At 50.3% G+C, this 23,832-nt stretch overlaps 1 protein-coding gene across 1 annotated transcript; it reads right to left on the bottom strand.

Moving 5' to 3' along the window:
• Positions 1-590: 590 nt before the first annotated feature.
• prkdc (protein kinase, DNA-activated, catalytic subunit) lies at positions 591-23,289 on the bottom strand. Its single transcript, XM_030099422.1, has 86 exons — positions 23,127-23,289; positions 22,113-22,189; positions 21,928-22,032; positions 21,723-21,797; positions 21,483-21,591; positions 21,285-21,397; positions 21,081-21,180; positions 20,908-20,963; positions 20,781-20,811; positions 20,535-20,692; positions 20,278-20,424; positions 19,909-20,073; positions 19,602-19,770; positions 19,444-19,493; positions 19,236-19,352; positions 18,877-19,026; positions 18,551-18,660; positions 18,191-18,350; positions 17,986-18,072; positions 17,774-17,893; positions 17,477-17,636; positions 17,293-17,402; positions 17,126-17,213; positions 16,862-17,025; positions 16,630-16,782; positions 16,428-16,535; positions 16,115-16,341; positions 15,936-16,030; positions 15,686-15,788; positions 15,359-15,492; positions 15,046-15,276; positions 14,745-14,971; positions 14,459-14,667; positions 14,239-14,371; positions 13,960-14,118; positions 13,675-13,878; positions 13,413-13,601; positions 13,227-13,331; positions 12,963-13,130; positions 12,747-12,874; positions 12,451-12,658; positions 12,134-12,312; positions 11,874-12,042; positions 11,643-11,708; positions 11,500-11,563; positions 11,203-11,351; positions 10,877-11,017; positions 10,660-10,779; positions 10,419-10,562; positions 9,993-10,144; positions 9,774-9,905; positions 9,544-9,649; positions 9,307-9,431; positions 9,021-9,170; positions 8,711-8,884; positions 8,484-8,582; positions 8,188-8,398; positions 7,929-8,104; positions 7,636-7,835; positions 7,405-7,520; positions 7,190-7,321; positions 6,928-7,107; positions 6,638-6,846; positions 6,423-6,561; positions 6,144-6,332; positions 5,816-6,040; positions 5,628-5,736; positions 5,368-5,470; positions 5,141-5,291; positions 4,888-5,062; positions 4,618-4,811; positions 4,352-4,535; positions 4,089-4,249; positions 3,796-4,007; positions 3,635-3,722; positions 3,404-3,547; positions 3,015-3,222; positions 2,817-2,884; positions 2,527-2,747; positions 2,359-2,451; positions 2,135-2,218; positions 1,973-2,044; positions 1,679-1,880; positions 1,407-1,595; positions 1,188-1,327; positions 591-1,089 (listed from the first exon to the last, which is right to left on the bottom strand). The coding sequence occupies exons 1-86, from the start codon at positions 23,287-23,289 to the stop codon at positions 885-887; spliced, it is 12,315 nt and encodes a 4,104-aa protein (XP_029955282.1). The 3' UTR covers positions 591-884.
• Positions 23,290-23,832: the final 543 nt, after the last annotated feature.

The raw sequence follows: 23,832 nt of genomic DNA, 5'->3' as shown, positions 1-23,832 counted from the left end.
TCGGAAGCCGCTGCATTCCTCATCTGTTCTGCTTCCAGGAGGTTCTGCAGCTGCTGCTTCATTCAGGCTCACAAGAGGCAGCGCAGAGAATCACTGCAGACTTACTGGAGTTTAAATACTGCATGAATTTAAACCCTCACTATTCATGATCGTGAGTTGAACATATATGAACACACGTAAATAATGCATCAACTCAATGCACCACCCTGTGGTATAGTGTGGTATTACACTGATCAGACTGGTTAGCTGGTTAACTCCACAGCTTTGGTAGATTTCTCCTCCGTAACATGACTGTTGTTTTTGTTATTTCACTAAAAATTACCAAAGAATGAATTAAAAATAAGACAAGTGGGACTAAAATCAGTTGCTAATAATTCACTGATTTTCCATTCAAAAAGTATGAAAGCTACTTTAAGCCTCTGGATGTTAGCAGCTGCACTTTGACTCCCAGTCTGAACAAATGTGACTGTTAAATAAAAATGGATATATACTGTAAATCATTAATCTAAATACACAGTTTGTGAGTTCCAGAAACTTCATGCTAAAGTCACATGACACAAGTGAGAAGAACCGATTCTGCTGCGTGAGTTCAGAAATCATTTCATTTTTTAATAACAGAAAGGTGACATGTTTCATACAGTGCGCTGCGGAAATCACAATTCAGCCAAACACAACAGTGAGATGTTACAATTCTCAAGTGCAAAAGCTTTCATTTCTTTAACACAGGGAGTAAAAAAGGTTTCCAACAAATACAAGAAGAGCCACTTGACTGATTTTAAGACGGCAGGTTTCATGACAGCCTGGACTTCGCCGCGCCTGAGAAACATCGGCTTCCCGGATGTTTTCCGGATGACGTGGGAGCAGCAGAGGGATAATCCCGGTAATCAGATCCAGGGCTCCCAGCCCACCCACACCCTGCCCAGCACGTTGGGGTCGGTGGCCTGGTCCAGCAGACACTCCACCTGCTGCTCCACCGACAGCCCCGCCGCCGCCAGCCGGGCGCGCGCGTTGTGCTGCTCGCCGCCCAGAGCCACGGACTTCATCCCGGGGAAGGCGGCGTCCTTCTCGAACCCCAGCTGCAGCTCCTCGCTGGCAGAGAAACACACAGGTGATGTGCAGACGAGTGACGCCTCTGCACTAAAGGTGGAGAGTTCAGAGGAAGTGAGGGGAAAGAGTGGAGCAGGAACCTGGTTATGGCGGCCGGATTCGCTCCCTCCAGCTTCCTCCTGGCGAAGTCGACCTTCTGTCGGGGATACCAGTTGATTTCTTTGGTGTCGACGCTCTCGGTCCACGTTCCTCCTTTCTTCAGTTGTTTCACCTCGAAGTTCTGTGAGAAAACAAACGTGAAGCAATAGGAAGATGTTTGAACGGTTATTAGAAAGAGGCTGTGGTTTGGCGAGCCTCGCCTTCCAGTCCAGCGACGGCTCCTTGACGAACACGTCCATGGTGTTGAGCAGCAGGTCGGGCTCGGCCCTGAAGGCCCGCAGCGAGTGGACCATGATGCTCTGGATCAGACCCGACTCCCTCAGAGGCTGCATCAGGTTCAGGAACTGCCGGGTCAGCCGGAACGGCATGAGCTCCGGCACGGGCAGGAACTGGGAGCGCAGACAGACACCGACCCTGGTGACGCTTTTTAATCTTCCAACCTGCTCCACATCGCTCCATTTCACCCCGTCACCTGTGTGGCCGAGCCGAAGGCGTGGCCGAAGTCGATGCCGATCATGCCGCCCGTCTCCGTGTTGATCATGAAGTTGGAGAGGTGGCGGTCTCCGATGCCCAGGATCCAGTGGCTGACGCACAGCAGGGCGTGGGAGCTGACGAAGTGGGAGCGCAGCGACAGGAAGGCCTCGGGACTGTTGCACATCTTCAGGAAGGCTCGCCTGGGTCGAGGAAGAGGAAAGGTTAACTCTTTCACTGGGAGCGCCCGCCGTGTTCGGCGGCTGTGCGGCGCCGGCGCCAGGGCTCGCCGTACTTCAGGAGGCCGGTGGGAACATGCTGCAGCACTCTGCTAAAGGCGGCGGCCGCTTCGTCACGTTTCGCTTTCCTGGAAAACAGGAGAGTCGATATGAGCTCTGACTGGTTCACTTTGACCTCTGAACTTAACAAAACTTCTTTTTTTATTGTATAAACTCACCTGTAAGCCTCAGCATACACCTGAATGCCACTCACAGTCTTTGAAGCAAACTTGGACAGCCACTGGTTGTAGACTTCACCACAGCTTGAAGGGACGTCGTCAGTTTAATTACAATAAAATAACATGATCGCAAAAAGAGTCTATATACCCTTATTTTGATGGCAAAACTAGTATTCGCCATTATAGTGACAAATAAAGAGTTAGAAGTCACAGAGACGCTGTACCTTCCCGCCTTTCTCTTCTCCTCTTCAGACATGGAGTCGTACACGAACTCTTTCAGGGTGCAGGTGTTTTCCATCCACTCGATCAGGCCGATCCTGTAAACGAGGAGGAAGCAGCGTCTTGAGCGTTTCCAGTGTAACGTCTGGCGTGACGCTGCGCTCGCTCCGTACCTGGTGGTGATGGGGATGACCTGGTAGGTGCGGAGCTGCAGGCCGCGGTGCGTGCAGGCCGTGTCGTGGCCCAGCAGGATGTTCATGACGCCGAACAGCTGCTCGATGCGCTGGTCCTGCCGCAGGTCCTCGCCGCCCTTCACCAGGAAGGGGTGGTCCCGCTCGTCGTCCCCCCGGATGATCAGGCGCTTCGGGCGCCGGATGGAGGACATCACCTTCACCTGCGGGGCGGCGCTTTCGGATTAATGTCAGATCTCGCAGACGGAGCATGCATGAGCTCAGACACTCACCCTTTCATCAAAGCCGGTTATCTTGGCGTGATACTCTGGTAGCGGCTTCGACCTGCCGTCATATTGACCTGCGAACAACACGAGGAGAGAAAAGCAGCAAATTTAAAGACCTGTTATCTCTATTAATGAACAATAAAATCAGATATGATTATTATTGTTCAAGGAAGGAATCTAGCAAGCAGAGAATCTCCTCCCGACCTGGAATCTCCAGCTCGTTGCCGAAGGCGTCGGCCTTGAAGGCGCTCAGCCAAGGCGAGTACTCCTTCAGGTTCCCCGGCTCCTTCTGGAATCCCCTCATGGAGTTCGCCAGCTCGTCCACCTTCTTCAGGAAGCTCTTGTCCTTCCTCTTCTCAAACAGCTTGCTGCCGTCAGACCCCAGCAGCTTCTCCACGTCTTTGGAGAATTTCTGCACCGAAAAAACAAAAACAGGATCAATCATTTGCTGCTAAAACTTGCAGAATGCAACACCTTTGGACGTTTCACTGTATTTTGCACCAGAATGATTCATTATTAGAGGCTTATATGTGTATTTAAACACTTTTTTCTTTAGTAATTATTTTACAAATATAAATGAAAAGTGCACAAACCTGGATGAACTTCTTGCGGAACATCCCATGGCCGTCTGTGTTCCGACCTCCGAGCGAGGAGTACATCTCCATATACATGCTGCTCATTTGCTTCTTGTTGAAGCTGGGGTTCAGCAGCTCATTCTTCACGCCGTCCCACCAGTCCTGTGCAGGAAAGAGGTAAGAAGCAGAAGATACTCACTCTCGGGCCAGACGTTTCCCCAGCGGGAGGCTGAAGCCTGCTGCCGTTACCTTGAAGATCATCTCCGGATTGGTCAGCTGCTGCAGCGCGTCCACAAAGTTCTTCACGGCGTTGCCCTTATCCAGCAGGCTGCGGACCCTGGCACGCACCGACACGCTTCAGCAAAACAAGCTCAATCCGTGCTTAAATGCAGGCCTGCGGCGGGTTCTACCTGTGGACGAACTCCCGCTGCTGGTGGCCCATGACGGAGTCTTCGAAGCAGTAGCTCTCGCTGCTGATCATCAGGGAGTAAACCAGGGCCTGGGGGTAGGACTGGGCCATCTGCTCCACGCAGCGCTGCACCGCCACGGCCTCCGGCTTGTCCAGGAGCGCCACCATCTGGGCCATCCAGCCGATCAGCATCCAGCAGGGAACCGACGCCATCTGAACACAGACGGGGAGAGTCGTTCACCTCATCGGGGACGTTCTCTGAACTCTGAGCTCTGCAGGCCGAGGCCAGCTTGCCTCCTTCGTCATGAGGTCCAGCGTCTCGGACGGGTACAGCTCGATGATCTGCAGCAGACGGGGGAACTTAAGGCGAGACTCCTCTGAGTTCATCTTCAGGGCTTTCAGCATGCTCTGGACCACGTGGACGGGAAGGGCCAGCAGGTCTGGGAACTGACTCTCTGCAAGCACGGAACGCAAACGTTACAGCTAATCCACAGCTCACAGCGCCACCTTACTGAACCGAGTGGAAACTGGATGAGACGAGGCAGGAGGCGCCTCACCGCCCTCGTTCTGCTCCTCCTCTCGCAGCCGCTTGTCGCAGAAGTTTGCCAGGGCCATGTAGGTTTCCACGATGCTGCCGGCCTCCACGCAGTCCTGCGTGTAAGACTGCAGCTCCTCGTCCGCCTTGGCCGTCGCTTTGCACAGCAGCGCCAGCGCTTTCAGCTGCAGCCCCACTTCCACCTCCTGCAGGGGGATAAAACACTCGTCAGGACCAACACGAGGGAGAATTCTCCTGGCTTCGAGTCATCAGAACTATTTCCAGTGCCTTGATGTTGTCGCTGGGCCAGGCGGCTCCAGAATGCTGTGCAACCCTCGCCGCCTTGTCGGCTCCAATGGCGGCCAGGATGGAGGGACTCCTGCTGACGGCCGTGGCCATGACGTGGAAAGACGTGCCCTGGAGGATGTTCTGGTACCTGAAGACTTGAGCCGGAGCTCCCTGACAGTCGGCCTCCACTTCCTCTGCAGACAGAAAATATCTGCCATCAGCTGGTTTCACGTTTTGACTCCCGTTTGTGCAGAGTTCTCCTCCTCTCACCCAGGAGCGGGACGACCTTCAGCATGTTGCCGATCTGCACCAGAGGACTCTGGGTCTGGCTCCTCTTGTTGCTGTAGCGGCTGAAGCTGTGGACCCAGCGCAGCAGCCAGCCTCTGTCCGTCTTGGCTTCGTTACGGAGCTCTTTCAGCAACTTGGTGGCGACGGAAAAGTTGCTCTGGAAACATTTGTGGTCAGAGATGAGTTTACATCGTTAGTAAATGTATTAAAAAAAATCCTTTCCCGAGTTCCTCACCTGCTTGCATGCGCTGTCAGCCATGTGCAGCTTCATGCTGAACTTGCAGTCATTCACGAGCTTCTCCACTTCGGCCTCTGGGTTCTCTGAACCGTCCAGGTCCATCCCGTCGCCTGCCAGCTTTTCTCTGATCTTGTCTAAGAAGAAGCACCTGAGCGGAGCAGATCGCATTTAAAGCCGAGTTATTGAAAACATTTCTGCAGAGTGACGGCGGCGGCTCCTCTTACCGGGACGTGACGATGTCGTCCCACACGTTCATGGGATCCACCTCTGCGTCGGGGTAGCGCTCCGTCCACAGCCTGATGAGGTGCTTGAGGGAGCTCACAGACACTGACCAGTGAAGCGCCGCAAACGTTGGGAATATATTAACCATACAGACTCGCACAGATGCAATGTTACAAGTTAAAACCGTTTCCCACCAGTAAAAAGGCGAAGTTCTACATTTATCTGTTAGTTGCATATTAAAAGCTTGAGTTCTTCAACATACCGTCGCCTTTCATGAACTGCAGGAAGTCCTGGATCTCCGTCAGCGGCTGCACTGACTGCAGGATGGTCAGTCGACTCTGAGTCAGCAGCGTATCCACGCTGGAGTAGCTCTGCATCCAGAAAACACGGACAACATGTTTTTGTCTCAACTGCACATTATCATGTAAGTCAATGTAAAGTGGAACAGACCTCCATGAAGAGCTGCATGGCGTAGTTGGTGTAGTATCGGGCGCGGTCGTAGTCCTCCTGCAGGATGTAGAGCAGGCTCAGCTCCTGGCTGTATTTGCTCTCCAGCAGCTTCTTGCGCTCCTCCACCCTCATGGCCCTGTCGATGAAGCTGAGCAGAGCCTGGTCCGTCTGGCCCAGCTGCAGCTGCTTCAGCATGCTGCGGATCATGTGCTGCAGGTACATGTCCTGCAGGAGACCCACGTCAGTCAGGACGAAGACGAACTTTTGCCTCAGTAATTAGCTTCAAAGCTCTGCTCTGATTTCTGCTGCCTGTCCTCCGCTCCGTTACCTGATACACGGGATCCGTCCACATCTTATCCAGGTCGGGCGGAGAGTTATCGTCGATGTTTAAGATGGCACAGTACTGGAGAGACTTCCACTCGGTCAGGTGGTTGTAGGCCTCCATCGCAGCGATTTCCCAGAAGTCCTTCTCGGTGTCTGAGGGCTCGCCATCCTCCCAGCTCTCAGTGTTCAGAGCCTGAAGAAGAACATTCCCTCTGATCACACACTCTTGAAGTTGATTTTAACTCGATTCTATCCCAGGTATCTGTAATCCAGAGCGCCGTACCGCGTTGTAAAGATTGACGGCTTCTGTGAAGTCGGTGTTGGCTTCAGCCTGGAGTGCGGCACACGTGATGGGCTTGGTCCCAACCTTCCCACCGAAGATTCCCCGCACAACATCGAAGTCTTCCAGAGATCTGTAGAGCCTGGAGGAGACGAATCGCGGCGTTCAGCAGCTGTTCTGAACAGGTACACGACGATATTTCCCAGAGACCCGCAGACCTTGCGAGGTTGATCCACTTCTTGGTGTCTGGGGGGATTTCCTTGCGCCCTCGCGCCCGTTTGGCCGGGCGCTCCTCGCCGACGGTGTCGTTTATCAGTCCCTCCTCCAGCAGCAGGATGCCCGACGGCTGCTGAAGACTCACCAGGCAGGTGGAGCTGATGGCGTCTGGGTTCACCAGCAGAAGATCTTTATGCTGGTAGCACATGTCCTAAAGGATGAGCAGAATTCATAAAAGAAGGTGAGTAATTCTTGTACTCTGGCTCCGTGACGGTGCAGCTTCCAGACTCACCTGCACGCAGGCGATGAACGGGGGGAAGCAGATGGTGCTCTTGCTCAGGAAGGCGTTCATGTTGCAGCGCAGCTCCTCTTTAATCCTCCCACTCTCCTCCCCACTCTGCTGCCTCTCCATCTCCTGGACGATTCCAGCGAACAGCGAGCTGAACAGCTGCTTGGCTAAAATGGGATCTCTCTGGGTTGGAGGAAACATTGGAAAAGTATTAATAAAGTAGGTTTGTCCTCATTTCTGATCTTCACACTGACCGTGGACTTACTTGTGCTAAAGCTTGAAGCGGTGCTATGAGGTTGCTGTACGGGATCTGGATGTCGGGGAAGTCTCCCACTCTGTAGCTACGATATAAAGTCACCTGAGCCTCTTTTCTCAGCCTCTGATCGGCTTTTTCTTCCTGTGGAGGAAAAAGATCTGCAGTCAGAGATTTTGTTTCAGCATTTAAAACCCCCGCTGAGAGTCCGCCCTGTGGCCGGAGACCTTTCTCTGCCTCTGATGTTGGATCTCCTTCTTGGCGAAACTCAAGCTGACTTTCTCCTGGTCCTTCAGGAACCTGCGTCTCAGTCGCAGGATGTTGCTGCGCTGCTCGTTTTCTGCTGTTAACGTAAAACAAGAGAGATTCACATTCACGCCGCATCCTGGAATCACCCACTTCTCTCTGGATGTGGACGCAGAGCGGCTTTAGTTCTTATAGAAACGGCGGGCTGTGACCTCTGGTGCGACTGTCCACCTCGTCTGTGGAGGCGGTCAGGCGCCTCAGGCCGAAGCCTTCGCCCACGGGCTTCCTGGCGGTTTGCCTCTCTGGCTTCTTGTCAAACACCAGCAGGGAGGACAGGGACTCGGAGCCGGGGGTGTACTCTGCCAGCGTGTCCACGCTGCTGCCTGTGAGCCAGTTGTACGCAGTGCGGCGACCTGGGAAAATAAACCCCAACGTTAAGGCGAAAACCAAAACTTGAGTCAGTTCCAGCGATCTAACTTCGTTTTGCTTCAGGATGTGACGGTACCCCGGCGCCTGGGTCTGGGAGAACTCTAAGGTGGTCTGAGTGGCTCTGAGTTTCCCCTTCATGGCTCCAGACTGAGACGCCGCCAGGCTCTCCGGGCTGAGAGACGTCTGGGTCTCCACAAACATGGGGGTCATGACCGTGCTCCGGAAGCGCCAGTTGGAGTCGATCACGTAATCCTGCCGAGGGAAGAACGCTCCTCTAAAGGCTCGGCTCAATGTGGCACCCAGAGAGAGAGAGAGAGAGAGAGAGGGAGGCTAACCTGGAAGGTGCACTCCGACAGGGCGTACTCGAACATGTTGCGGCTGAAGTCGGGGCTCTGGCTGGTCGTCTCCAGCAGCAGATTGGTGGCCAGGCTTAAGAAGCATCTCTCGATCTGGCAGGAGTAGAGCGACCGCAGCACCATCAGCATCCGCTGGAGGGTGGCAGTGGGCAGCCGCTTCTCCTGACTCCAAAAGTTGCGAACGTAAAGCCTGGAAAGGTTGAATAAAAGAGGAGCTGCAGCTCGGAGGATGTGGAAGAGGAGGAATTACGATTCTCCAAACAGATGACTCTTACTGAAGGCCTTGGTGTTCGTCCGACAGTCCCTGAAGCAAAGTTTCTTTGGCCGCATTCAAAATCTCCACTGAAGTGTTGTCCTTCATGCTCTCCTCATCACTGGAGGGAAAAACACCGAAGATCATTAGAGAGATGCTCCAAAAAGGCTCAGAGACACTAAGAAGAAAAACAGTTCGGCATCCTTAGAAGTCTTGTTTCGGTTAATGAAGAGACAGAAGCGAGCTGACCCGTAGTTATCCTGGATCCACATGAGGATGTCGTACATCCTCTCCCTGCAGACGGGAGACGGATGAGAGATGAAGGCTGCCACCGGTCCCAGCAGCTCCTGGAGCTCCGGCGGCGTCAGGCGGGCCAGGATCTTATGGATGACGTCCAGACACACCCTCTGCCTTCCTTCGTCCCTGAGAGAGTCATATATTTAGCATCCTAACAAATTTGAAACTTTTCTGATCGTAAAACTTGACGGATCTTCGGCACATTTATCCATTTGCTTTGCACAGAACGGCGTGCGAGCTGTAAAACTAAAATAACACTCACCTGTGGGCCATCGTCTGAATGAAGTTTGTGGTTTTTAGCTGCAGAAAGATGTCAGGGATCACATCAGCCCGGCTCAGAACGCACTCCAGGCAGTTGGTCTTCAGGATCCCGTGCAGCTTCGGCAGGAGGTAGAAGACAAAATTCACAAATCTGGAAAGAAATGAGAAAGATTTAGTGAAAAAGTAGTGAAAAAAAAAACACATTTTGTGGTTAAACTTCAGTAAAACGTGTGAAAAAGAATCCTTAAATTTGCAAAAAAGTTATTTGATCCTAAAGAATAGCTCACCGATCCATGAAGGGAGGGAAGTGTTTGGACACTTTGCTGAGGCAAATGATGAACTTGTCATCCAGGTTCTTGGTCTTCAGATCCGCGATCTTATTTGCAGCGAGGCTCAGAAGTTTCTCATTTTGCTAAAACGTCAAAGAAAAGTGTGTCACTGATCATCCATACTCTCCTCAGGCTGACATGAATTCCTCTCAGTCTGAATATATGAAGCTGTAGGTGAAAAGAGGAAGGTCGTACATTGTTGGCTTCATTCTTCAAGATGAGGCCGATGATTTCTGCGGCGGCTGAGTAAACCTCTTTATACCTCACATACGACACGTTGTTGCAGAGAGACTGGATGTACCTGGAGAAGCACACAGCAGCTTGAAATGTATGGAATTATGGGAAAATAAATCAGAAACGTATTTTTAAGACGTTAAATTAAAGGAGGGATAATGAACAGAACACTGAAACACTGTGAATCTCACTTGTCGTAGTCGATCCCGCAGGAGGCGTCGTGCGCCGGCAGATTGTTGGCCAGGATGATTCCCAGCAGCTGAAGCCCCACCGAGTTGTCTTTGCTGTTCGGGTCGGTGCCACAGAATCGGTCGTATATCAGACTGGAAACGCAGAGAAAGAGAGGAGATGAGGCTTGCATGAGCCTCCGACAGGAGCTGGGCCTGCTGCGTGAACGCCGCCGGGCGTACCCGTACGGCACGTGGAGGCTGTCCTTCCAGCACTCCACCAGGGTGCGGATGATCTCCAGGTTGTGGCGGAAAACGGGCCTCTTGGAGTGGAAGCTGTGCTTCATCAGGAACTCCAACAGCCGATTGGCCAGGACCTCGTCTCTGGTGTTACCCTGGGATTAAATAATTAAAAAAAATAGAAAATGCAGATATTTAATTTCACTCCTGGTTTAAGAACAAGTAGGTTCCATGTTGCAAGTAGCACTGACTTGCTGTGATGACCCACAATGCAACAGTGAAACTAAAGACAGCTGGGAAAGTTAATCACCTTACTGTTTATAAAGTCATTTATAAAATCATTTTAGTTTATTTTAAAGCAGAAACATTTTGAAAAAGCACAAATATTTCCTCCAAACTCGACTTACTCGGGTTTTGAGAGGGACTCACCTTGGGGCTGGCCTGGCTCGTCCATGACAGCAGCGTGACCACGACGTCCACCACCATGTAGTGGATCCCCTCGCCTCCATTGTTGCCGGACACTACGAGCTGCAGCAGCGGCCCCAGCCAGTGTTTGGCATACGGCCGGAACACCTGGGGAAAAAAAAAATAAAAGAGGAGATCCAGTAAAAAAAAGTGAAACTTTACTTTAAATAAAGTGGAGGAAGTGATTCAGTGGAGGAAGATCCACCTCCTCTGTGTTGATGATCAGCTTTGAGATGAACAGCCGAATGTTCAGAGGTGTGGCCGGATTTGACAGTTTTCCGTGTAGAAATTTCATCCAGGGAGGAAGCTCACTGGGAGAATTTCCCTGTTCCCAAAAAGGAAAAAAAAGCATGTTTTCTTTTTTTTATTCCCATGTTTTTACCCATTAGCATGAAGTATGTGTAAGTCTTTCCGCCACTGACCGATTCCACTTTGGGCGTGATGTTGTTCCTGTGCATGTGGCCAATCAGAGCCGTCATGCTCGCCATGCATTCATGCTGGTTCAGCTCGTCCATTTCGAGGTCCACCATTGCATCCTGGGAAGGATTGGCCTCTTCTGTCACCTAAAAGGTCACATCAGACCATTGAGTCAAAATTCTGACTTCCTGCAGGTTCAGCACCACCTGGTGGTAGAAAAGAGCTCCACAAGGCTGACTGGGATTCTTTGTTTGGGAATGTTTTTACAAAATTATTGAGAAAGAGAGGAGTTAAAATATTAGAAGATGTTTCAGGGAGAAGTGAGACGGACTCTTTTTGCAGCGGGCCGCTTTCGTCCTTCTGGGTTCTGGGAGCTGAAGGAGAAGCTCTGGACTCCTGTGGAGAAGTCGAACTGGCTCATCTCTTCACTCAGGCTGCTGTCGGCCATGTAGGACTGGGAGGACAGATACACCGGCACGTCTGTGGAAAACACAAATCACACAAACACACACCAGTCGTCTCTGTCAAGACCCGTCATCTCAAGCCTCGTGTAAGAACACAAAGAAAGAAAATTGTTGTTATCAATCACAAAAACAACTTTAATGGGAATTTAAAAGCACAGCAATACCTCCACTCTCCTCGCTCACTTCTTTCCGAATCATCACATATTTCCTCTTTCTCTCGAGAGGAACCTACGATGAAAGATAAAGTCACAGATCGAGGCTGAAACTCAAGATGCACTATGAAACAAACAAACAAACAAACCCTCACCTCGATCTCAATGGGAAACGTGTAGCTCCTCTTAACATCAATGATGTTTTCAAGAATAAACTGATTCTGAAAAAGTGAAATATGAACAGTGAGGTTTTATGGAATCACTAAGATTTAACAATCAAACACCTTTTGGAGACAAATTCATAAAACAAGAAATAATCTCACAAAATGTGCTAAAACACTGCAGCTTTGGAATAATGAGTGCATCGTTGTGAAAAAAGGGAGCACCTTCTCTGGCTTCTCGCTGAACAGGAAGCCCTGGTAGAACTTGGCCTCATTGAAGCTGCAGCTGATGGCTGCGATGCCGCAGACGTACGCCGCGCAGTGGAACTGCCTCCTGAGCTCCAGCAGCTGGGTCTCGCCCGCCATGTTCTCCGTGAAGGCTTCAAAACACGACCTGACAGACATCAGACAAACACGATCGCTCACCTGTGGAACCACGAAGGGAGTCAAGCTGACAGAAATGTGACCGGAGAGTCAGAATCTACTTGATCAGCGTCTTGGACAGCTCGTTTCCCTCGGCCGTGTCCGAGCGGCAGTAGGCTCGGTTGATCCGGGACTCTTTGGAGTAAACCTCTTCCTTAGGAAGCCGCGAATAAAGGAGCTCCATCAGCTTGTAGCAGCCGCTCTTCTTCAGCAGCTGGACCTCAAACGCCGCCTCGCTCGACTGAGATCAATAAATGAGAAGACAAATTCAATCATTTATGATGATCACTACTCAAATTAAAAAGAACTTTGGAGTAGAAATAACAAATACACATTTGAATTACAATAAAACGATGACAGATGAGAAGGGCGCTCTGACCTTGGTGAAACGGCTGAGCAGCAGCGCCATCAGGTCGGAGACATTCGCCACGAAGAAGTCGCTGAGGGCCGAGGCGCCGCAGTGGGAGGCCAGCGGCAGCAGGACGCGCTCCGTCATGGCCTGGAGCATGGAGCTGACCGGCACGTCTCCTTTCTGAACCACGTCGTAGACGGCGTTCAGGAGCTGCAGCTGCCGCTCGCTGCTCGACCTGGAGAGACGCAAACGAACACGATCCTGACGAATAACAGAGGAAGGATTCCGAAGCAGAGTGGCGGCTTTATTTCATCTCTACACACCGCTTTGCAATTCTCTGGAAGCAGGTCTGGAATTGCTCCTCCATGATGTGTTTTTTGTCCCGACAGAGAATCAGAGCCAGCAGCCTGAGCAGCAGCGGACTCTGAGAGAGCTCCAGAGCGTCCAGCAGCTGAGACACACGGACGCAAAGTCAAGACAGAAACCAGGCTTCAACTTCTGTTTCCCCTCCTCTTCAGCCTCCGCAGGCTCGTCCTCACCTTCCGGACACAGTCCATGTAGTTGTTTCGGTGCAGAGAGCCTTTAGCAAACTCGTCAGACTGCATGGGGAAGTGTGAGGCCACCAGGGCGTCCAGGGCTTTCTGCAGCTCGGCCAGAGGCTCCTCTGGCAGGGTGGTGAAGAAGGGCAGCACCAGCAGGGCCTGGCTCTGAGGCAGGGAGACGACCGCACATTAATTTTATCACCACAGTAAAAGAAAATGCTCAAAACGCACTGGTGGTGTGGAGGAACGCATCCCGATCACCTTGAAATTCAGAGGAAGGGTCATGTCGACCAGCAGCATGGTGAAAGTAGAGAACACCGGTCTGAACGCCTCGTGGCTGATGTCGGAGCAGACCGAGGAGTCGATCTGAGGAGGGAGGAATGAAAAAGAGAAACTAATGGAGCTGTGATCCTGACTCCGGGGTCCAGGTCTGATTTCCCAGTGTACCTGCAGCAGCTTGGACAGCAGCATGAGCGTGGCGGTCTTGCTCTCTGGAGTGGACGAGCTTCCCTCCCACCACGACTGCAGGCCCATCCAGCGCCGGAGCACCTCCTCCACCAGCTGCTTCCCCTGGGTCTTCCTCACCGAGCGGTCCCTGAAGCTGTGGTCCAGCATGCCGTTCAGCAGCACGCTCACCTGGAGAGGCAGCGGCTTCCCGTCAGGCCGCGCGGCGGAGCGCCGGGATGGCTTTCCGAACGCGGGAGCCTACCGTGCTGGGGTTCCTGGACGAGGCCTTCAGGAGGTGAGGCACCGTGGCGTTCAGGTTCCTCAGCAGCTCGGTGTTGACGGTGGACTGGAAGAGGCTGTAGAAGTACTCGCCGTGCGAGAAGCTCATGAAGTTGCGGCTGTGGCTCCCAGATATGGGCACAGAGAGCATGATGGTGTTCAGGAGCAGGTCCACCAGCTGCTCGCTCTGAAGACACAGTGACATGATGACTGGAGCAGGGAGCTCAGGTTAGTTAGTAACTGAATGACTTTATATTGAGCAGCTGACCTGCTGATGGAGAGAGAAGGCCAGCTGCAGCAGGCCGTCCGCCACCCGCTTGGTGTTTACGTCCAAGGATGGAAGAGCCTTCCTCTCCTCTCCCGGAGCGATGCCTTTATACACAGTCTGCAGGAGCTGAGACCCAAGAGACCTGGAATAGGAGGAATCCTGGAACAAAGACGAAAAGTACAATTTAAAAAAAAAAAAATCTATATTTGATACATAAACATGAAATCTGTGTGGAGAAAGGATAGAATATTGGGCCTACTTAGGGTTGATGTTTTGTACCTGGCAGTGCAGGATGGAGCCGAGGAAACCGGCTTTTTGGATCTGCTTGCAGGAAGCCAGAACCATTTCCATCTGGTCTTGCTGCCCGGCGGTGCTGGGACTGTACAGGTCTACGGCGCACAGCTCCTCCACGCTGCCACCGTCATGGAAGAAAGGCAGGAAAGTTGTGATCCTCAGCTTTGTTATTTCATGTGTCATGTTGCTTTTTGGATATCCTCACTTTTTGCGTGAGATCTTCATCTGCAGGCTGCTCTCCAGGTGTGTGCGGTACGGCGAGGCCAGCAGGGCTCTGAGCAGAGGAACACACACGTCCGGCAGGTTCTTTATCACCTCCACGTCTGCCACGTTGAAGCCTGCGGCGGACGGCTGGCACACCACCGTCGCAGTCAGCTCGAAGAAAACCGAGCCGAAGATGTCTTTTTCAAGAAGCTGTGAGAAAAAAGAGCCATCAGATGAGTAAAAAGACAAAACGCTGAGCTGAAGAATGGCTGAACTGTGCCGGGTACCTTCCACAGCTCCTCGTCTCCTTTCGCTAGGATCATGGAGGCAAACTCCAGCAGGCGGACGATGATGGTGCACTTGCTGTAGTTGTACTGCTCCGTCTCTCTGGGGCTGAAGTGAGACGTCCTGTCGCCCAGAGGGAAGCAGCTCTCTGCCGAGGCCAGGCCATGAGCCGCCAGCTCCGTCAGGAAGAAGCGCACCGCTTTCAGAAAGCTGGAGTCATCTTTCAGTCCTGCGAAAGGACAGAAAGGAGAGTATTTAAAGAGATTTCAAACGGAGACTTGCTCTGGAAGTTTGAAGACTCACCCAGAAGGAAGTGAGGCTTGATGATGTGCAAGCTGATGAAGGTGTTGTAGCAGTCCAGAGCGGCCAGCAGGAGGTCCATCCACTGCAGGGCGGCTCTGACGCTGAAGGGCCCCGCCCGGTCCCGCAGGGTGGGCTGGGACAGCAGGCCTCCGCCCTCGAAGCGCGACACCAGGAAGCCTGCGCCGTGATCCTTCAGCATGGCGTCCAGCCACTGAGGCGGAGCCTTCTTTCCTGCGTCACACACACACATACACACGTCCAGACGTTCACAGCGGGGACTCACTGATTTGTAGAGGGAATCCGGGGCTCTCACCTGGCAGGAGGGGGATGAATTCGTAGAGGAGCTCCATGCACTTGTGGCGACACTCGGTCTGCGGACGGCCGCATTGCTCCAGCAGCCATAAAACCACGTCCGACAGGCAGAGCTTCTCATCGGGCGGAAACCCCCTGAACCGAGAAGAAAGATCTGTTCACGCTTGGTTTACGTTAAGACGGTATTTGCTGCGCTTCATTTCCCAGAAATCAAAGCAGACTTTTTGGGCCGTCACCAACTAAATAATGATTAATCGGAAACGGTCAGATTAAAATCACAGTTTCAGTGAAGGAGAGTGTTTTTACAGCCGCTGTTCGATACACTCACCTTGGGACGCGTCTCTTAGCGCTGTGCTGATTCAGACTGGGAGCTTTGTGGGTTATTATTCTTTTCAGGTGATCAATAGCACTGCAACACTGCTGCAGTGTCCCTGGGAACAGAGGGGAAGAGAGAAGAGCCTCAAAACCTCACCTCGAAGAAAGTGTGGAAGCATTTTAACAAATGCTCTGCATGCTGTACTTCGAATATTCTTACGAGTGCAGCTTCTGATTGGACGTGCAAAGTGAGAAGTGATTACCTAGAGATCGCTCGTCAGCGTGTGCGAGAGCCAGGCTTTCAATAAAGATGACAAGCACTTCGAAGACAAACTGCTCCACCAGAGCGCCCTCCTCCCTGCAGAGGTACAAAGATCCAGATGACGTTAAAGACGCGGTTCATCATTCGCCACGCCGTTCAGCAGGTGTTCCGTTCAGCGACCTGAACTGTCTGTAGATGCTGTTGAACGCCAGGGCGGCGCCGAGCCGTTTGAAGCCGTTGGGGTGGAGAGCCAGGCTGTAGATGCGCTTGAACAGGGACTTCATGTTGGTGGGGCTCTTCTCCTGCTGCTTGGGCGTGGTCTGCTTGATCGACCACTTGACGAACTCTTCGATGCAGCGGCCACAGAAGTCCCTGAGGGTGCTGTCCCCGGGGTCCACCACGCCGTCCTGGTGAGAAAAAAACAACAACCGTGAGAGGCCTGAAAGCTCCAGCGAGCGACTGTGTGAACGAGTGTGTGTGTTTCCACTCCGACCAGAATGGCCTCCAGCACGGCGACCGTGTCCTGGCTTTCGAACTTCTTATTGTTTGTGAACCAGTGGATCAGCTGCATCACCAGAGGCTCGAAGAGCTGCCTGGTGACCTGCAGACGAGACGAAGAGGCAGTCACACCGAGCACAGCGCCGTACTGCTGGTGGTGATCAACACCGCTCGACCGGCGGGAATGGAGCTCGCACCTGGTCGACGTCGCAGGCCAGACGCAGCAGCACGGGGAAAAGCCTCTTGTGCAGCTTGTACATCGGCGGTAAACTCTTCTCGCCTTCGGCCATCTGAGCGCTCTTCCCGACCATGTAGACCACCAGACTGTGGAGCAGCTCACACGCCGCCACCTGCAGAGGCGGGGGAAAACACGTGAAGAGCTGCAAGTCTCCGGCGTTCAGGACGGCGTAAAGAGACGTGGTGGCGAACCTTGGTCTGCCTGTCGCTCGTGGACAGAGCCAGTTCGCTGATGCGAGGCAGGAACGGGTCCAGGAAAATGACGGGCTTCATGTCTCTGAACGGCACGGCGAAGCTCAGCCTCTTCTCCGAATCCCAGGCCACAAACTTCTTCATCATTTCTTCAGATGAAACCACTAAACGTCAAGACAGAAGTAACGTGACCAACATGTTTGCTAGCAGCAAGTGTGACCTCCACACATTCATAAAGTCTTTCACTTATTCATTTATCTTTACCCGTTACGAGGTTTCTGTTCAGCTTTCCTCCCAGATGTCCGAGCAGCTTCACCACCCGGAGCCGCACCTGGACCAGAGGAGCGTCCTCCTGGAATCAGACGGCGTAAAGCTTGAAGTTCAGCGTGACTTGTTTCCACAGTGAGAAGCTGTATGATGAGGTCCATTACCACCACGAGCTGGCTGGACCTCTTCAGCAGTCTGGTCATCACTCGGCTGTAGCCTCGGTCGGTTCTCGAAGATACAGAAGACATCACCTCCCAGCTGCTCTCGTCTTTGTCTGAAATACGACACCACGCGCTGCAGTGAAAGCCTTACCGGTATGGCCGCCCGGCGGGCCGCCGGTCGCCTTACTGTCGCTGGACGTGGTCTTCAGGTATCCGTCCAGCAGAGGGAGGATGCTGGAGTAGCAGGGCTGCATGGTTTCCAGGGGAATGTGAGAGGACCAGTCCTCCAGAGCGTCCAGGGCGGCGTCGGCCAGAGGAACGTGGCTCAAACCTAACTTCAGCGCCGTCTATGAACACACACAGGAGCCAGGTGGAAGGATTCTGGTTACAGTTAACTAATGTTAACGTTACATAGCAGAGAATGAATTCACAACACATTCCAATCAAACTGCTCTTATTGGTGGCTGGATGGTGACGGTCCCACCTCCAGAGCGGGGGTGTACGCCTTTATGTCCAGAGCGACGATGCTGTGGTGCAGCGAGAGGACGAAGGTCAAGCAGGACGCCAGCAGCTCGTCTTTGTACTGCTTCATTCTCACACACACCTAGCATGAAACCCACAATGCATCACAACACACGCTGGAATAATTCAGGCAACACGATTTCAGTGCAAGTTCGCCACGAAACGAGAACGTACCTCTTTTCCAAACTTAGCGAAGAGAGCAAAACAAGCACTTTTCACAGTGTCTCTGTGAGGAGAGGAGCTGCTGCTCAGGCCGACCCCCTGTTTGAAAGAAGACATCTGCTGCTTGATTCAACCAACTGAACTTCTAGTATGCAGAAAGGAGATACGTTACACAACAGCCCAGATTAGAAATACTGGAACTGTTATAAACATTCACCTGGTAGTACTTGGTTCTCTTGGCAATCTTCATGGTGACGGACAGAAGCTTGTAGAAGCCGCTGACCAGCGGGTTTCGAATGGAGTGGAGGATGAGTTCATGGCTGAGAGGATACATCCACGCCTGGAAGTACTCCATGTGCTTCTTCAGCAACAACTCGCTGCAGAGATGGAGGAAAAACAGCGCTCACCACAGGTTCCTCTCTGCAGAGGACTGAAAAACCCTCAACTGTGCTGCATGGGAAACAATACCCCCATATACATGCAGGAGGAAGACGGTTCATGGCTGCTTTAATCGAGCTCTGACTTCTGAAATAACAGGATAAGGAACGCTGATATGTTGCTGTTCAACCTTTGTTACCTGCAAAAGTCAACCAGGTTGATAAAAGCAGTGAAGTCCTTGATCTTGTTGGGCAAAAGATGAGCTGTGGGGTCGGAGGAGGGCAGGATGAGGGCTGCGTCATCTGGAGCCTGAAACAAAACAAAAAGCACGTGCAGTACATCAGAGGGAAGTTACTAGATGACGAATCACAAATCATACAGAAACAAACTGACATTTTACAGTCGACAGAATAACGTTAACATGAAGGTGAAATGTTGAACATCTTGATTATTTCATTAGAAAACCTTTGCAGTGGCAGAAATGCTGAAATGTCAGAATCTTCATGGACCAAAGAGAGCCATCACCTCGTCTCCTGTGGCGATTTTCTCCAGAGACAGGTCCAGTTTCTCTACGATTCGGAGAATCGACTTCACCAGCTCGTCGTACAGAAGGCGGCTCAGAGAGCCGAGGGCAGCGTTCTGGCTTTCGAACGCACCGTCCAAAAACCCGGAGTCCTGCAGGACAAACAGGAGGCAAATAGAGATGCTCAAGAAAACGGCTATTCAGTCAATTTTCTACCCAACAGTGGACATTTTTACCGTCAATCATGAAACTGTGGTTATGTCTAGCTTTAATTATGATTAATTATGTGAACAGTATGAAGCTACAAACATCTGAAAGATGAGGAAATCTGTAAAGATGAGGCCTGAAAGCAGAATGTTACCTTCAGCCGATCGCAGTCCAGCAGTTCTTTGAACAGAGGGAGGTAGTTGTCGCTGGAGGGAACTTTCCACTTTCCCGTGCGAATTTGGGACGACTCAGAGGAGTTGTCTAAGGCAGCCTGACAAATTGAAGATAAAACGTCATGTGTCATGAACCACAAACACTTTTTGAGCAAATTGCGGGGTAAAAACGTGAAAACCGAGTCAGACCTCAGGAGTCACGATGGGTTTTGAGCAGACGCGAATCAAACCCTGGTGGACTGAAACAGAAACAACTGTTAACTGCAAACTCTGGGGGGTAAAAAGTTCATTATTCCTCTCAAACGACAGCAGATTCAAATGGCTAATTCTTTTTAAAGTCAACGTACCAACGGAGCTAATGAAGCTCCACAGAACCGGCCCTTTGGAGGCCATGGCCACCAACACCTTCAGGATGCATCTACAGCAGGAAGTCTGCATCCTCTCGCTGTACTGAGGGAAGCTGTCGATCTGCACCACAAGGAGGCGCTCCAGGAGCGGCGTATAGACCTCTGGGATCTGACCGCATCAGACAGATCAGGTCTCAGTTACATCAGGTGTTATTATAAAGGAAAAGGTTAAAAACCTCTCTAAGTGAGCGGAGACAATCTAAAGTGTTTTTTACTTCATGCCTGCTGAGGAGAAGTGAGGCTTTACCCTGTCCAGGTGAATGATGACACTGGCGATGGAGTCCAGGAAGCTGGGCAGCTGGTAGAAGCTCTCGTCCTCCTCTTCGGACTCGGTCAGGTACATCTGCTTGCAACGCTGAATCAGCTCCGTGTACATCAGGTCCACGTCCTGCGGGCAAACCTTCTTGCACGGCTACAGACAGGAAGGACAAAACCTTTAGCCTTTGTCCCTAAATCTCTACGTGATAAATAAAGGCGAGAGGCTGCTGGGTGAAACGTATGGTAATACAGGAAATCAAACTGAGAACACGGCAAATACATTAAGATGAAATGTCTGGTATGTTTCTGAGCAGGAAGTTGCTGCACTTGAAGCAGTAAAGCCGAGCAGCAAACGTACAGCGGCAAAGAATCCATATCCCCGTATGGCGATGGAGAGCTCCTTGTGCGTGGAGTCCATGGCCTTAATGATGCCGCAGAACTTCTGCATGAAGAACTTCAGCTTGCTTTTGTGCTCCTCGATGTTGTCGGCCACCAGCTCTGCAACCTGACCAACGACAACGCGTTAGTACTGATTCTCTGTATCTTCACAAATAAACATATTTTTATATAAGCTTTAACTGAAAGCAGGCAGTAACCGTTTGTGAAAAGCTCTACCTGTTTAAGGAAAGCTTCCAGTGCGTAGTAGCTGGTCTTCTTCATCTCAGCATTGATGTGTCCGCACAGCTTACTCATGGTGTCGAACAGACTCCTGTAGTGGTCCATCAGGCAGCTGCTGAACTGAGACGCGTGCTTGGCGAACAACCTGAGCCCGGCTGTCGACGGAGCACAGAAAGCCGGTTAGTGTTTCCGTTTTTCTGGATTTTACCTTGATATTACCTTGATATATAAAATTATACTCACCGAACGTCACTGCGTAGCGAGTCATCTCCATCTGCAACAGAAGTTAAACCGCAGGCAGTCAATAAAAGCATGAACAAACATCTTGAGTGATATAATCATGTGAACATATCTCTGCAGAGTGGAATACCTGGGGACTGATGGCCTTCATGGCGTACTGGAAAATCTCCTTGGATGTTGCTGGGTCTGCAAGTTAGACACAAACTACTGAAATGATCCAGATATGTTGAACCCATGCATTTTTTTTTAACAGAAGGTAAAGAGAGGCACTGCAGAAACTCAGTGAAATGCATGATTTCCCACCTTCTTCCATGGTTTTAGTGAAGTTTACCATGAGAGCTGTGATTCCTCTCAAACATCCAGCGACAACAAGAAGCTTTGGCTCCTTTGTTGAAGATGTCATCTGGAAAAAAAAAAGACAAAATGAACATCAGTTGCTTTATCAAAACCACAAATTAGGGAAGAAAACAAATATTTCAGAATATATCTGCTGAAGGTCAACCCAACCTGTTCCTTCAGCTCTCCCAAACAGGCCTTGTAGAGTTTATCGGAGTTGTTGACCATTTCACTGGGATGGACCTCGGCGAGAACGCCCAGCAACTCATAGATTTTGCCAAGAACTGCAACAGAAGTTAAAAAAACGGGCAAATTTAGACAGTTGTTTTGCTGTCACCCATATCACCCATTAAACGCACACACACTCACCTGAATCTGATAACTTGCTCTTCTGACAAAGCTCACTGTAATATCTGTTGAACATGTCACTTATTTTAAAATCTGCGACGACGCTCGAGGCTTTGGTTTTCTGCAGAATCTGCGAGGATGAGAGAGCACGGAGGGAGATGAAAACGAGAATGACAGTGAAGCCATTATACAATGTGTGTGTTCACAAATGTCAAAATATCACATGATCAAAGAATTAGTAAAACAATAAATGAAACAAACCTTAATGAGAAGCTCCAGCACCGGAGTTCGACACTTGGCTACTTTATCCTTGGTGTATACAACCATACACACGTCCTGCACACAGCAAAACAGAAGAAATATAAATGAGAAGATATTCAAGACTTACTATATTATAAAAATTGATACTGCAAACAATCAGTCTCTACTTGATATTTACAGACAAACAAACAAATGTAAAACGTACTCTGATGTCAGTAGCGTAGGTTTTATCCCAGCTTTTGTCTCTCAGAGAGATTTGATCCAGAAATTTCTCCAAAAAGCCCAGGATCTCAACCCGAGTGTCTCGCAGCTGAAACAGAGACAAAGCGTGGTCGAAACGATCACTAATCACTCCAGCACTCCGCAGACCGGCCACCACAGGACACACACCTCATCTGATGCCAGGGACTTCCTGAGGAAGCTCAGCAGGCCGAAGTCTTTTGAGAACAGCAGGGAGGTCTGTAAAGCTTGACGGGGACAAAATCACAAATGTTGAGACTGTAGTTAAAACTAGATATAGTCTGATGGGGGGGGGGGCGGTTCCACAGCTATCAGCAAGACAAACCGAGAACAACAAAAACACATTTTTGATTCAAGAAACAGATGTCAGGTAGTAGATCTGGTGCAGATTACTGACACTAAGCACTTTCTCTGAGCAACTGTACAAAACAAAAGGAAAACAGAAAGACTCAATCATCAACTTATGAACAGTTTTACACCATAAAAGCCACATATGTGAACCAAAATAATTAATATATTCTATAAAACAATATTAAATAAACATATTAAAAAACATCAGAAATATAAAAATAAATAAAATTATATATTGTAAAAATAAATACAAATATTACATGAAAATATAAGAACAATTAAACATTAAAACAAATGAATAAATATATGTAAAATTATAAAAATAAAAAATAACATATGGAGTAGAGACCATGTACTGCAGAATAACTTTAAAATTATTTAATTTGTCAATACTGAAGACAATTAAATGTGCAAAATCCAAATTTCACTTCCGGGATTATTTTTCCATCTGTGGAACCTCCAACCTGTGTTGGAAAAACTTTTGAAAACGTCCAAGCTTTCATTTATTCATTCATTCATTCATAAGCGGCCACTCCCACCAGAGCTTTGTTGCAAACGTGACATTAACAAGAGCTAAATAGAAAAATAAAGGGTAAATCTAAAGTATTTTCTCGAAGACGAGATGTTCAATGACATTTAACTCCTCTGCAGGTCTTTCATCTGCCAAGTGTAAACAATAGAGGATCCCACACGGTGAAAGGAGCAGCGAGTTCATGGAGTTTGGTGGACAACAACCCGGGTGGGAGCGTTTTTCATGGACTTTATCTTCCCGAGTTCATATTTTGAGGGCACTACCGTGCACTCATGTCTTACCCAGCTCATTCTCGGAGGGCATCAACATGCACTCATGTGCCAAATCTCCGACGATATCGTGACTTCTGAGGGCAGCGGCCCGGGAGTCTTCCTCTGCCAGAGACTCGTGCAGTTTCAGCAGCAGTCCGTGGATTCCTCCCGCCGCGCTGCTCGGAGGAGACATGGCTGCGGCGAGGACGCAAGGCTTCACAGAGCGGACACAAATCACATCACTTCAGAGTTCTCACAGCATAAACATGTCCCGTCTAGTTTCCCAGCGGAGGGATTCAGACCGCACACCCGGAAGAGACGCGACCGGAAGCCAGCTGCACGTCTTTCCAAACTAAAGAAGTATGCAAATACTTTTATGTATTTTTCAAAGAAACTTCATTGAGTTAGAAAAAAAAAAATATTTTAGTAATAAAGTCAGAAAAAAAGTCAGTGATTAGAAATTCAAGACCAAGAGCTATTTTAAGCGATCTACCTATCACACTTTATTTGTTAAACAAAAGATCCATCAATGGCATCTGAGTAGGCAAGTTATCGATCACGCAGGTTTGTGTTTGCGCTGTCTGTACATCTTGCACATTTCCTTAATATTGCATGCAGTAGATGGAGTGTCCCTTTCAGTTGGTAGAATAAAATATTATCAAGATTGTAACCATGATTCAAAACTTAAATTAAGAATCCATTATTTGCACAGAAAAGCGCCTGACAGATGCATTCA

This window comes from Salarias fasciatus, chromosome 9 (genome assembly GCF_902148845.1).
Source record: "Salarias fasciatus chromosome 9, fSalaFa1.1, whole genome shotgun sequence".
NCBI lineage: Eukaryota > Metazoa > Chordata > Actinopteri > Blenniiformes > Blenniidae > Salarias > Salarias fasciatus.
The sequence above is the reverse complement of the archived record's forward strand: the minus strand, read 5'-3'. Positions and strand labels throughout refer to the sequence as shown.